The following is a 13517-nucleotide window of genomic DNA, read 5'->3' as shown; positions in this document are numbered from 1 at the left end:
CCCTGGAACCCGTTTTGCAGCGAAACTGTTTGAGGGGCGGCGGAATGGCGGGGCGCCAGTGAGGCAGGACGTCATGTTTGCACGTTACATTCAGAACAAAACAGAGGCGCTACTCTGCATCTACCATTTGGGGCCCTTCCTTCTACTTCGTACAATATCGTAGAAGCGGACAGTAGTGTGCAGGGCAAGGGCGGAGAGTTGCCAAGGCGCTTCTCAGGCAAAGGGCTGAAAACATTTTCCTGGCGCTCAGCTCCCGTCCCTCAAGAGGATTTCGTCAAACTCGTATGTACGTCTCTTTAGAGCTAACAGTAATGTCCTTACGATGTAGTGAAGAACAGATGCGGACCAAAAGGCGGCGAATCTGTGGTTCGGGATATTCACAGGCGTATGCTACAAGTAACACAAGAAACGGGCAAGGTATAGTCGTACTCACGTGTTGTCTAAACAAGTTATGCAGAGCACAAGTATGTTTAAGATTGCTCGTGGGGGCATAGGCACCACCCCCTGTAAAGGGGACAGGCAGGCCATCCATGCATCAGCTCGATCTTTTCCCCTTCCGCTAGTAACGCGTTCGATGGAAAACGAACACGCCAAGCCACACCATTCGGCCTTAGTAATGCTGCGTGAACGTTTAGTAGAATGGCAGATCACTCGAAAGCTCGCTTCCCCTCTAGAATGATCTGCTTCTTGTGTAGACAAAAAAACTATCGGAGCATGCTTCACCTTGGCAGGGTTGTGTATGAGTCCACTGAATGCCTGATAGATGAACTTTCTCTGGATGGCTTGCGTAGTGTTTTCGACCTTTCTTTTCAGCTGGCACATCAGTGTCATGGTATGCAGCAACGCATGTGCGGGTGTCCCATAATTCCAAGTGTTTTCAGCTAAATCGTCTATCCGTGCGCAAGTCATATCGCTAGACCCGCGCAAAGGGCAACCTTGGAAAATTCACAGTGGATGGCTGATATGTGCGGGTTCGTGTGCACCAGCGGCCCTTTAGTATAGGTCGAAATGAGGCGGTGTCTTGTCGTTCTCTGGGAGAAGGCGGCCAAACATAAATCACGTCAGCAAGTGCCGGGAGTGCATCCACTGACATCTAGCATCTGGTGTAGCATTCTGAGCTGACTTTCTCTCAGCTGATGCAGTATAGCTCCACATTTTCTGCAAAACTGGGATGGAGGCTCACCACCAATCACATGCGCGTGTGTACAGCTGACGGCAGCGCCTGTCGGGCTGCTTCTACATCTGCATATCCCCTCCGGGCAAAAAACAAGCGACGGCATCGAAGCCCCACAAGTCCAAAGTACCCCTCATGTCGCAGGAGTAAGCCATAACTGCATGCTACCCTATGTTCAACGTGTTAACATGATCACGCACGACCTGTCCCAGCCCCCGTTCCCGGGTTGGCTCTTCCCTCCCACTTTCAAGTGACCCCAAATAGCCTTCTTCCCGTTTTGTTTATCATTGTACAGTCTTGCTGGAGTCATTTCTGTCCTCGGGCTTCTCCTTTAAGGTTCACGTACCCGCTGTACGGGATAATACCGTCTCACGCGCGGCATGATGGCTTTGGAGCAGGAGCACACGCTTGTTTGTGTGACCGGACGGCCTCAGCTGCTCCATTAGTTTTGAGAAATAAACGGAGAGCCTCAAAGCCTGCTTCTCTGTATCCTGGTGACGTTCTGGAGTCCTTAATGCACGCCTTATGTATCTGTTTGAACGCGGCTCATCTGGTCTCATCGTTGTAATGCTCCACGGCAGGAGACACACCCGTGATCCCTCATCGCGGAGCGAGTACAAGTGGGTCGTGAAAATTACACAGAAACTGATCAGGGGCACGGGCAAAGCGTTTCCTCGGATTCGGTCTTTTTTGCAGAGAAAACCACGAATTGCTCGGTGAACTACAATCGACTTCTCCCTCAAACAGCGGTAGACCTGTAGCTTTGCACGGTGTGCTCGCTGGGAAGACTGATGATGAATTCAGATTAAGGCCAATGGGAGTTCCCGGCAACAATGGGAATCTCACAGAGATATTCACGCGTAGCAAAGCTTCGCTCTTCCAGACTTTCCACCGATATCACATGGAAGACCACACTCGTCCGATCCTTCTTTTCTGATGAGCAAATCGACGAACTCGGATTTCCTGAAGAGGAGATCGCAGACTACATGATCAAGCACATTGTGCCATTCGTGAAATCACACTTGGCACACGCCTTGAAAATTCGCACCGAAGACTTCGACCAGTTTGTGGCGGACAGGCTCGCCGACCAAGGGGTGGTGGCAACAGGCCAGCAGGACAAAATCAAGAAAGTCATGCAGGCTCTAGCTGCTGCAAAAGTGCAGATCACGGACCAGGTAAGCTTCGCAGAAAAAACGTACACACAAGGAGATTTGCGTAGGGGCATCAAGCTCTGCAACACGAATTTTATGTGAGATGGCGAGGACGCAAGTCTGAGACTGCACAGAAGCAGTGAGCTCGTGTCCCAGTACGGCCAGCTGTTGTCCCAGCATTTTCTCATTACCAGTGTGGACAAGAAGGAAGGGGTTAGCTCAAAGGGCCAGTCATATCTCTTGTCCTCTCTATGATTCCTGATCAGCAGTCTCAGGAAATTAATTGTTGGTCGCCTGTGCATCCGCGCGCAGCGCGTCTACTGAAAATACGCAATATATTTTTTCGTGCCATTGGGGCTGCTTCGTTATGATATACAATAGTAGTATAGAGATGAGCATTCGGAGGGATAGAAAGACATGCATGGCCCATTGTTATATGGGGTGTCCACTCAAAATAGAGAAACTAGGGGCTGCCTGCGGCTGCACGGACTGGTTTACCTTGAAGAAATTGTAGTTGATATCGCACCTGCTCAGCGGGCGTCCACGTGCTCCACGAGGTATTGACTAGATCTGAATAAAAGCAGCTTAAATCACATGGGTTTCGGGTATGTCATGGCGCCCGTGTAATGCCTTTTCGCACCACTGCGTACTTGTAGACGGATACGCTGGAAGAGCAACAAAACAAAGTAGCGGAGTTGTCTCAGAAGCTGGAGGCGGCTACTCGGTATCTGGAAGAGAAAGCTACAACCTTGGAGCAGCAAGTCCTCTACAAAGAAGCGTGGAAGCATGAGCAGGTGAGGAGTCACTGGCGAATTCTCGAGGTGTTGAGCTGCTGATCGTATAGCAGACCGCCACCGGAAACCTGCGTTGGCCTGCGGCTTTTGTATCTGAGGCACTCTCCAGAGTTACAGAATCAACCCGTCTAGCAAGGTTCCTCGATCAACAGCCTCCATATCTTCACCAGTGCGACAGCACATTTTCGCAGTGCAGACGTTCCACTCTAGCCGTGCTCAAAAGGACTGTCGACCGGTATCCCTTTCACTCAAACAGTGCTGGTACCTTGTGATTGGGGTTGACACAGCACCTCAAGGATGAAGCAAAATTTCCTAAGGATGCAATAGACGCCCTCAGGGATCTCGAAGAGGAGGTCAGCCATGCAGCAGAAACTTCTAACGACGTCGAAAAAGCCTCCAGCGACACCGCGGAGCAGCAGCAACCTTCAGGTTCCCAGCCATGCACCTCAGAAAATGCAGCGGCCGCAAGAGATGATTCCCCTAAGTCGAGGGAAATGGAGCGGGTCCTCGTGGACGGTATGGCAGAGATTCGAGATCTCCTCGGCAAGCTTCTGGCCAATGTGAGTTCAGATATCCATTCAGCATCCATTCAGCATCTCACAGCTGCTGACGCGGGTCTATGCCGGCGCGCTTTCGAGGGGACCCTATACAACTGCAGTGCCAAAGGACTCATACGAAACCCGTTCCGCCGCCTAGCTCTCCTAAACACGCATCCGGCTACTTCGCTGCTCAGGCGCGACTGTGGTTCCCAGCCATGCATGCGCGTTGCTTGTTTAGTCCTGCTATGAGGCTAATCTGGCCATGTGTCACTTACTCACACATTCCAGGCCGGTGGAGAAGCAACAAAGAGGCTCACCAGTGCGAAACCACTTGGTCCTTCTGGCATGCTTTACGCCGATAATTATTGCAGTGTTTGCACGTTTGCTGCCAGAATTCAGAGGAGGGAGGAAGCGACCCACTATGCAACCAGGTAGGGGCGCGCACGGTGCTCGGCCGGTGACAGTCCAGGCGAAGCTGATTAAAGGGTTTTAATAAGCGAATCGGTGCCTCATGCAATGCCACTACGAAAATCGGTGGTATGTCTCTTGCATGGGGTCATCGAAAAGGCCGCCTATTAGCCTCCGCTGAAACGCATCTAGCATGCGTAGTCTTAGACAGCTCGGACTTCAAAAAAAGCACGAAGGCAGCTCTTTGAAGAAGACATAACGACGTCTGCAGTCACAACCACTAGAGCCTGAACTGGCGTCGAAGTTATGCTCCCCTCTGCGAAAAGTCCAAACCTCACAGTGCGACTCAATCGGGCTTTTTTCACGACTTTGCAACGTAGATTTCGCATTCGTTCTGCAGGCAGAGCACGCTGCGTCTGCAAGCGTGGCGGTGAATCCGTCAGAGCAGGTGAGACCCCCCACCTCTCTGGACGCCGTTAAGCTGGAGCAGCCCCCAGAACTGGGATTGTTTTCGGCAGTCAGCAGTGAAGCCAGAGCCGTCTTATGCAGCGCGCTGTGGTGCCCGCGGACGCCAGCGTTCATGAAATAGGCCCCAACATCCAGGCAGGGGTTCGGCGCCCTCGTGCGCGCACTGCGCGATTCGGGCATTCTCGTCGCACTGTCTCTGTTTTCAAAATGCACCTTCTAGCCTCGCTGGCCGAGAGGCAAGAGGTCCACTGCTGTAGCGACGGGGGCCGCACATACACGGGCTTCCTCTTCGAGAGGCACATGCATCCAGAAATATAAATCGAAAGCGTATCACTCAGATTCGTAAACGGCGCACATTCCGCAGCCGCCTCTCCTCGCCTCCCCACCTCCCCCTTGCACTGTCCACACAGCCTCTCTGAGGACGCGTACAGTAGATGTGACTATGGAATGAAGCACATGCATGTGAATTCAGCGAAGAAAGCGTACCATCGCCTGGGGGCTTTGCTTATGATTTGTCAGTAGTGTTCTCTGTCTCTGGTGTACCTCTGCAGCAGGCGCCCTCTCCGATGAGAAGCGTAGCCGATGCCACGACCGAAACAGACGACTCCCAAGTGAACCTTACCAGGGCGCGTTTTTCCGCACTGCACCGTCCTCCTCTGGGCTCGTTACTTCGACGCCCGGAGCCGGTACCTCTCGGCCCGCCCCAGTCTCCGTCGTCCTTCTACCCCCCTTCCTCGCAGTCTTTCGGAGTTCCCCGGTCTCAGTTGACTCCGCTTCTTGCTTCTTCCGACGTATGCCCTCAGCCCCACGAGGTACTTACACTCGTAGCTGCATCGGCGCGCAGCACGCCGTCACCGGAGAGCCGCGCAATCGCTCTGCCTCTCGTCGAGCAGGAACCCCCTCAGCTGCCAAGCTTAGCCTTCCAAGCGGCGGTTTCGCTTGGCTCCAGCGAAGTTCCTGTTCCGCTAAGAGGCCACTCGCCGGACGAGGGCACGACAGGGTTTGCGTACGCTGCGGTAGACTCTCCACTTCGCGCCGCACAGTTTTCGTTTCTTCCGCCTTCGAACAGATCGGCGGCGCTAGGCCGTCTCCCGGCCGTTTCTAGCTTCTCGCCTGTGCTCCAAGACGCACACGAGGTGCCCTCGCCTCCAGTCGGCGGCTCCCAAGTGCAGCGTCCTCCTTCGCTTCCTGAGCACGCCCGCCTCGGGGACGCTCCCCATTTCGTCGCCTTGCCGGCAGTATTCCACCGTGGCGGCGATTCACCGATTCCGGGGGCCGGAAACCCCCCTGAGGATGCACGTGCTCCAATCTCTTCTCGGTCTTACTCGCCGGGAACGCCGCCAGGGGCTGTGACCCTCCAGCAAGGGTTTCGGGGTGTGGCGCCCCTCGGCCAGACCCTCGCGACACATGGGATGCCTGCCGGCGCTTTCCTACCTCCCACGCTGCTAGGGGCTGCGTCTGCTCAGACTGTCCCTGCCTCTTGGGGGCTCTCTCCCTCTCCCTGTGCCTCTCCTCAACTCTCCGCAGCTTCGTCACCTTCTCCACTGGCAGGCAGTCCCCCTCCACGGCTGGGCGGCCCCCCTAGTTCTCCAGCCTTCCGACCACCGTTCCCGCCTGCCCCGTTTGGACCCCGGGGCGCGTTCTCGCTTCGGCCGCCCTCGTCTCCGGGGTACGGCCGTGAGCCGCACGCGGGTACCCGCCCAGAGGCGGCAGAAAGCGAAACTAATCCGCACGCCTCCGCGGCCTTGATGGACGGGCGGCAACTGTCGCCAGGGGGCGAGGGCTGCCCCATCCTCTTGGCTGGGTCTGCGGAAACTGCCGCCTGCGTGATGGAGGGCGAATCTGGGGGGCGCCTCAGCGCACAAAACGGAGGGTCAGAAGCAGTTGCCGGCACTGCCCCAGATGAAGACCGCCAGCAGCAGGCTGACGCAGGTCCCCCCGTATCACATGTCCGATTAGAAGAGGATGGGGGGACGCGTGGAGACTCCGTGGAGTGCGCAGAAGCTTTTGGTAGCCTCGACGCGTCTGGCGGGCCAGCGATGCCTTCTGGCAATACGCAGCGCATCTCAACGGAGCCCCGCCAAGACGACCGAGCAGCACAGCCTCCTCCGGAGGCGTCTTCGTTAGACTCCGTCAGTGCCGCCTTCTGCCAGGCGCCCGTGGAGGCGTCGCCCGCGGCGGAAGCGAGCAGTGTCTGCCCTGTGGCCTCTCCGACAAGAGAAACAACATGGCAGGGGCCAGGAATATCGGCGCCAGGAGAGGCCGAGGCAGGCTGCGACCAGAGGAAAACGCAGCTGCAGGCTGCTCAAGCTGAGCGTGTGCTGCCTGAGGCCTTGGCCGTCCCTGTTCAGAATTCCGCGATCGCATCCACCAGTCCAGGCTTGCGAGAGACTGCCGGGACACCTGCTGGCCCCCCCTCTTTCGCGGAGGCGAACGCTGGGCGCCCCGACTGCGAGGGAACGCGAGTGCCGCCCACGGATGAAAACGCGGCGAAGTCACCCTTGTTACCGGCAGCACCGCGGACTGTCGGCGAGGAGAGGCCCTTACAAGTGGAAGAAGCTCAGGAGGCATCTTCGACAGGGAGCCTGCAGAGCCCGGGCCTCCGCCTTCCCTCGTCTTCCCCCTATCCGCCTCCGTGTGCACCGCTGCCGCAGGCCCGCAGCCCCGAATCAGAGAGCTGCACAGTGGAGCAGCTGTTGCCGCAGCCGCGCCGGGTCACACTCCAAAACCGAGGGGCACCAGCAGCGAGTTGGGGAGGTATGGATTCGTTCTCTGAAGGTACCCAGGGGGGTCCTGCTGAGAATAGGATTATCCGGATGACCCAGGTCCCTTTCGCGCGTGTCGGCGACCAGGCTATGTCCCTGCCTCCAGCGGTCGTCCTCACGGATGCGGGCTTCCAATCGCAGGCAATTTCCGGAGCCTCTCTAGCGGCGTTTGAGACCCCATACCCGCCCTCTCCGTCCACGCTCGGCTTCTACAAAGTGAAAGCACCAAGTCTGCCCAATTCTGCTGACCCCCCTCCAGAGTTCTCAGATTCCTCCCTCGCGCCCCGGCTCCCCGAGGGGGGCTCAGCCTTCCCTGCGCTCGTCCGCTGCGCCCCGACGTACACTGGGGACGGTTCGTTGAGGCACCCGGCCCTCCTGACTTCTCAGAGTGGAAGCGATGGCGCCTCCGGCTCCACGCCGATCCTTGCGCACGACGCATATGGATCTCCCGCGGGGGTTGCGGAGAAGGCAGCTGCGCGGCCGGCGTCGCCAGAAGAGAACTTCTACTGGGCAGGAGTGACAGACGCTATCTGTCACGAGTGGAGGACCGATCTTCACGTGCCGGGAGCTGGACTGGCTCCGCCTGCTGCGCCAACTGCTCTCGAAGGGCGGACGCCTGCGTCCTCCTCGGTGCCTGCGTCTATTCCGCGGGAAAGCTATCTCCTCCAGCCTGTCCCGGAGTCGCCTAGTCGGCTCAACGGTGTGGTGCGGCATGAGCCTGGAAAGGCGTTCTGGAACGCACAGCATGCAGAGGGGGGCCCGTTGTTCGCGGGCGGGCCAACCAGCTCGCCGCAGGTCCTGTCGTGCCCCAGGCCGCCGACGCGAATCCCTCTTCACTACGTGGGAACCCTTCCTCTGAGGCGGCCGCGCAGTCAAAGCCCTAGCGACGTCTCGGCGAGCCGATGCCTTTCGGTTGCATCGGGTGCGAGGTGCCCCTTCGCCGCGCCCCTCGGGGCAGCCGCAGCGCTTCTAGAGGGGGAGGGCGATATGGGCCTCGTTGCGGAGCCCAATGAAAGGGCCTCGGCCGCCACTCCGACCGCGAACCCCTCCACCCCCAGAGGAGTCTGTGAAAACCCAGAGAAGTTTACACCGTGCAACAGCGCGAACGGAGACCTGCGAGACTGCGGGCCGGACGGCGCTTGCACCACATATTTCTCTTCAGCGCGCCGCCTGCGCTCCCTATCAACAGGCCAGCTTTCGTGCGAGGCGAGCCGCCCAACTGTTCACAGTCCATGCAGGCACTGCGGCTGCCCCGGCAGGGCATCCGGAGGCAGCTGCCCATCCCAGATCGACGGCAGCTGTGAGATTCGTTCGCAGCCGGGAACCGAGCCGTGCGGCGGAATTCCTCCAAGTGACGGCCATCGGCGGGGCGTGCATGAGCCCTTCTGTGGAGAGGGGGGCTGCCACGCAGCCTGCTCCCGGCGACCTCGGTCGAGCTTCCACCAGGCCCAGGCGATCCCCCTTGTCCGCTGTCACTCCCCGGAAGACCGGTATCGCGCCGCCAGGCTCGGTGTCGGCGGCTATCCGGTCTATCCCTCCGAAGCGGACGTGGCCGCAGCCTGCCAAGAGGGGACTGCAGACGAACTCCAGGCGTCTCTTCTCGACAGTTCGGACTGCTCGGACCCTCCGTTCCACGCGGACACGCTTCCATTCTCGGCAGGAGGGAGCCCGTCGCGCTCCGTCACAGACAGCGTATTGTCTGGAAAAGACGAGACAGCCGGGCCTTCCGGTGGCTCGAGACGGCCGTCCCGTAGGCAGGCGCTGGCGGCAAGCCACGGCGTGTCCTGTCGCGGAAGCAGTCGGTCCTACGCCAGCAAGAGAGACGACGATCCTTCGGGAAGAAAATCGAATCCACTGGTGCCCTGTATTCCCATACGAGGCTCGAAGATCGGGCAAGCGAGAAACGCACCGGCGGAGAGACAAACCCTGTCCTCCCTGGCGGCAAGGAACCGACGGCTGGAAAACCAGGTAGGCCTGGCTGTCCTGATGCTGGGACTCGCCACCATTCTTCCTCCTCAAGTTAAAGACGCGATGCACATCTCAGACAATATGAGACACTGTGCCTTCACGCAACGTTATCTGCTTCGACAACCCGCGATCCTTCCGCATGATTTTCGAAAGAGTCCGAGGCAGACAGAGCCTCCCAGCCCTGCGCTCTCGAAGAACACAGTGTCTGATGCATCAACGCGTCCCCTCAGCTTATTCAGAACAGCGGTTTTCCTGCGAAGAGGGACAGACGCTTGGCTCTGTCACGCGATATGCCAACGGCGAGTGATTTCGAGATACGTTTTACCTACTTTTCACTCTCAAAGAAAAACGAGCGTAGCTCCTGTCTTCATCCCCCGGCCTTTAGCGCCTCAGAGTGAAATCATCATCCGGAGCAGGTATACGCTAACTCCTGTCCAGTATTGTCCAGATCTTCATTCTCTGCAGTGGAAGCTACGACTCTTTCTAATCGCATCACTTGTGGTCGTTCCTATTGAGTCGTGCAAGCGCCTAGTCGAGTGCCGTTCTTGAATGTCAAAGAAAAAAAAAAACTTGAATCCGCTACGCTATTCTCGCAGGTTCTTGGTCTCTGCTGCGCTCTAGTCGAGGCACACGAACAGCTGGAGAAGACCAAGGAGGGAGCGAAAAGCCGACCAACTGGTTATGCGACTCGAAGCCCCTACTGGAAGCGGCGGGGGGCGCCGAAAAGGCCCGCGAATGGGAAGTCATTCTCTTAAAAAGGACCACACAACTCGTGCCTCAGAATCTTTTTACCTCTCGCGAGGTACGTTTGAATTGTTCTTGCTTTCGCACCGGTCAAAGATGCATGCATGGAACGCAAAGTGACGCGCCCTCAGAGATTTCTGTCGCTCTTTGTCGTGGACGCTCCCCACCCTCCCTGGATAAAACCGCGCGTACTCTCTACTGCCTGTCGGTTTACTTCGCCTTGGCAAACCCTCGCGACGTCGACGGACAGACGCTCCTACACAGGCAGGAGTCGCCAACATTTTAACTCCGTGAACTACCAAAACTTGTTGCGTTTCCGTTATGGCTTCACGAGGAGCTCCTGCAGACACCTGTCGCTCCACATGCCGCGAATAAACGAACAACTGCACTCTGTCGATGCATTCCCTTCTTTGAATTCACGCCAGGGCCTTCAACTTGTCCCGTTCACCACTTGACACATCTGCAGAAAAGGTAGCACGCACTGCAATGCGTATGCCGTGCTCTCTAAAGAGCGGCCCCCGGTGAGAGTCACGTTCCCCGTAGAAAAGAGCTGTAGTGTGACAATCTCATCTTTGCCGCCCGCGCCCTGCGGGCGATGCGACGAGCCTTGCGATGTCCAGGCACCGCCTCTCGCTGCCTTCTCGGCGTTCTTCTCATCCTGAGAAAAGCAAAGCAAGACACAGTGGAGAGGGGGGTCCGCCAGCTCCAGTAGACCGCAACGTTAGATTCCTGGAGCAACAGGGCTGGGAAAGGGAAAGCACGACGGCGCCAGTCACCTACGGCATGCACTGCATATACATACCCTAAACAAGCAAATACAAACGAAAGCACGCCACAACCGCCTCATCGATGCATCCAGCTGCCACACCTCGCGCCCCCCAAGGAGTACTGGAAGACAAGTTGAAATACACCACCTCTCTTATAAGCAAGTAGCACATAAAGTGGGCGCGAGCGTGGATAGCGTGTCTGGGAGCTTACAGGAATCGCATCTGACGCTTTTGGAATTGAAATCTTCACGCGGGCGCCAGGAAAGCGTTCAGGTTCATAGTCGACATGCAGGTCCCTCTGAGCTGCAAGAGTGTGTAGTGAAATAGGGTAGGGGTAAGCGTAGCTCCCGAGAATGTTTGACACTCGGAACCGCGTCATCGAAACTTTATATCTAGTAAGAGGATGGCGCTGAAGCCGCCTGGCTATCTTCTTCATTGTTCGCCGCAGTTCTTCCACCGTGTTGGCTCCTGTCCCGAGCATCTTTCCGTTGCTGAAAAGCAACACGAGACATGATACACAACAGAGATTCAAATGACGGAGGTCCGGTAATATACCGGAGCTCGCCACGATCAACACGTGTGGTGGTTTCCCGTAGAGCGCCCAGATGAATCTGCATGCTTACTTGCACGCTGAAGACCGATTTTCCAGCGTGTGTGCTGCTCCTGAAAGTGGCCGTATTCCATCCGCGCGCGTCTCGCTATCTGGGGCGTAGGCTACTGTGTTCTACATGACCCGGAGGCATGAGCGGAAAGTGTGTGACCCCGGGCGCAAGTGAGCAACAGAAAAACGCCTGTAGTTAACTATGAACTGAGATCCCAATTCGACGTGGTTTACACGGTTCGCTCAGAGGTTCATGTGCCAAGTCCGCGGGCGCACTATGCGCTACCCGTGCCGGGGAAGCACACGGCACCCCGCTGAGCACAACTCAGCAAAGTCGGAGGATAGCGTCCCTGCTCCCCACTCTCCCCTCCTCCCTCTCCCCCCCCCCCCGATCCCCCCGCCTACCTGAATATGTTGATGGACGCGACACAATTTGTCCGACAACGGACATCCACGCGAACGCTGTGGAACTCTTCAGGATTGTAAACCGAATTCCCAAGAGCGCGACACGCGGCATCGAGGTCTATCTCGCAGTTAAGTTGGCAGAATGCCATGACATTATGGACAAAGAGTACGCCGACTTCTCCTTCTGCCTCCTCCGGGAGAGGTCCAGTAGATGCTCCTTGGCCATTGGCATCATCGGCGGATGCCATCAAGGCGCGAGCCTCTTCATCCTCGGTCTCGTCTGACCAGCCGTACAGGCCGGTAGGCGTGGGAGCGTGCACGAACGCCGCCGCACCACTGTTTGGTCTAGGAGCGGCCATGGAATAGAGGTATTCTGAAGCACGATGAGACCCTGAGTCTGAATGCGAAGTGGGAGAAGCGATAGCCGGCACCCGCGAAACGCCACAGTGACATGAAGCCAGTTAGTTACACAGCGAACACGAAAAGTTGGGTCAGAAGTAGCGGGTTCCTCAGAGGACGCGGGTGTGATGCTGAGAGTTCGTACCACAGTGACCACCTTGAATCACTCCCAAAACCAGTGGCGAGATGCAGACGACGCAGCCATTCGCCGGTGAAACGAAAAAATGGACTGACGGTTCGGTGGCCCCGTGGGCGCATGCGGTGTAGATACAGTTGGACGACTACAGAGAAGCGGTTCCTAAACAGTCATCATTTCCGTGGCCTCAACGGGAAATAGGTCCAGATGAGGGAGGGGGGGCACGACTTCTGCCTGCCCAATTTTTGAGACAGAAGGGACCCGAACAACCGGCACTAGGCGCTGCATTTATGCTGGGTAGCTACCAATGCGACGGTTCAGGACCCAACCACGTACCGAAGTTAAGCTCAGTCCACTTCGCACTGAAGGAATATTGAGTGGATGAGTTGATCTGAGATGTCTTCGACTAACTGTTGAATGCTCGTTCGAGAAAAAGAGCGGAAGTTTCCGGCCCGCACACTTGACGACGTGGCACGCGCATGCGCACATGCAGCGGCTTTCCACCCGATCTGAGCACAAAAGCGTGATTCTTCTGGTCGGTACCAAGGCTCTAGTTTGAGCGCTGCGTATCTGCTTCTCCAATCTCAGAAGAATGTGCATCACTTACACCATGAAAGTTACTGGCGTGGTCACACAATTCCCTCCTCCATGCGACCATGGCTATGACCACTGCTCATCGGCGGCATTGCATGCATGTTGCTCGTACACCATTCTTTGTTGCTGTGCCTTTTGTGTGTTATCATCGCCTACGATAATATGCCAGGTGGAGGGGGAAATGCCTTGCTGGGCACTGTTATATTACAGGCTGAAAGGATTACAGGATTGCTGCGCGATGCGTCGAGTGTCTCGGTGGCCGTCAAAGCAGCATCGCAGCTAGAACTGGCGAGTCGTCATTGCGTGGATCGCCACCATCGGGCCGACCGTGTGCTGTCACCGGTCAAATATGATATCCGTTGCATTCGCGCAGTAGGTGATGCACCTTGGTGGCGGTTCTTTTCGTATCTTCAAAATGAACTTTCCAACAGGCCGAATTCCAGACACATTCACCTTCTCTCGACGTACCAGCCCGCGATTCTGGATAAGTCTGACACCGTTGGGGTTCCCCTTCGCCAATAGATACTGCCAGAACGTCTCTGCTCGTTGAATAGCAGGGACGCTTTCCTTCCGGAGCAGTGTGGGGTGGCATCAACGGCATGTG

General features: G+C 57.0%; 2 protein-coding genes across 2 annotated transcripts; one reads left to right on the top strand and one right to left on the bottom strand.

Annotated features, from left to right (window-relative positions):
• Window positions 1-2007: 2007 nt before the first annotated feature.
• On the top strand, window positions 2008-10022 carry BESB_019440 (uncharacterized protein; the record flags this gene model as incomplete). The annotated part of the gene is made up of 7 exons (XM_029360653.1): window positions 2008-2349; window positions 2982-3119; window positions 3407-3776; window positions 4058-4089; window positions 4467-4514; window positions 5086-9267; window positions 9864-10022. The coding sequence occupies 7 exons, from the start codon at window positions 2008-2010 to the stop codon at window positions 10020-10022; spliced, it is 5271 nt and encodes a 1756-aa protein (XP_029216012.1).
• Window positions 10023-10441: 419 nt separating this feature from the next.
• BESB_019430 (TATA-box binding protein TBP1) lies at window positions 10442-12143 on the bottom strand (the record flags this gene model as incomplete). Its single annotated transcript, XM_029360652.1, has 3 exons — window positions 10442-10669; window positions 10990-11269; window positions 11785-12143. 3 exons carry the CDS (start codon window positions 12141-12143, stop codon window positions 10442-10444), a joined length of 867 nt encoding a protein of 288 aa, XP_029216011.1.
• Between the last annotated feature and the right edge of the window lie 1374 nt (window positions 12144-13517).

Source organism: Besnoitia besnoiti, chromosome XI (genome assembly GCF_002563875.1).
Source record: "Besnoitia besnoiti strain Bb-Ger1 chromosome XI, whole genome shotgun sequence".
NCBI lineage: Eukaryota > Apicomplexa > Conoidasida > Eucoccidiorida > Sarcocystidae > Besnoitia > Besnoitia besnoiti.
This window is presented reverse-complemented; position numbering and strand designations above follow the sequence as displayed.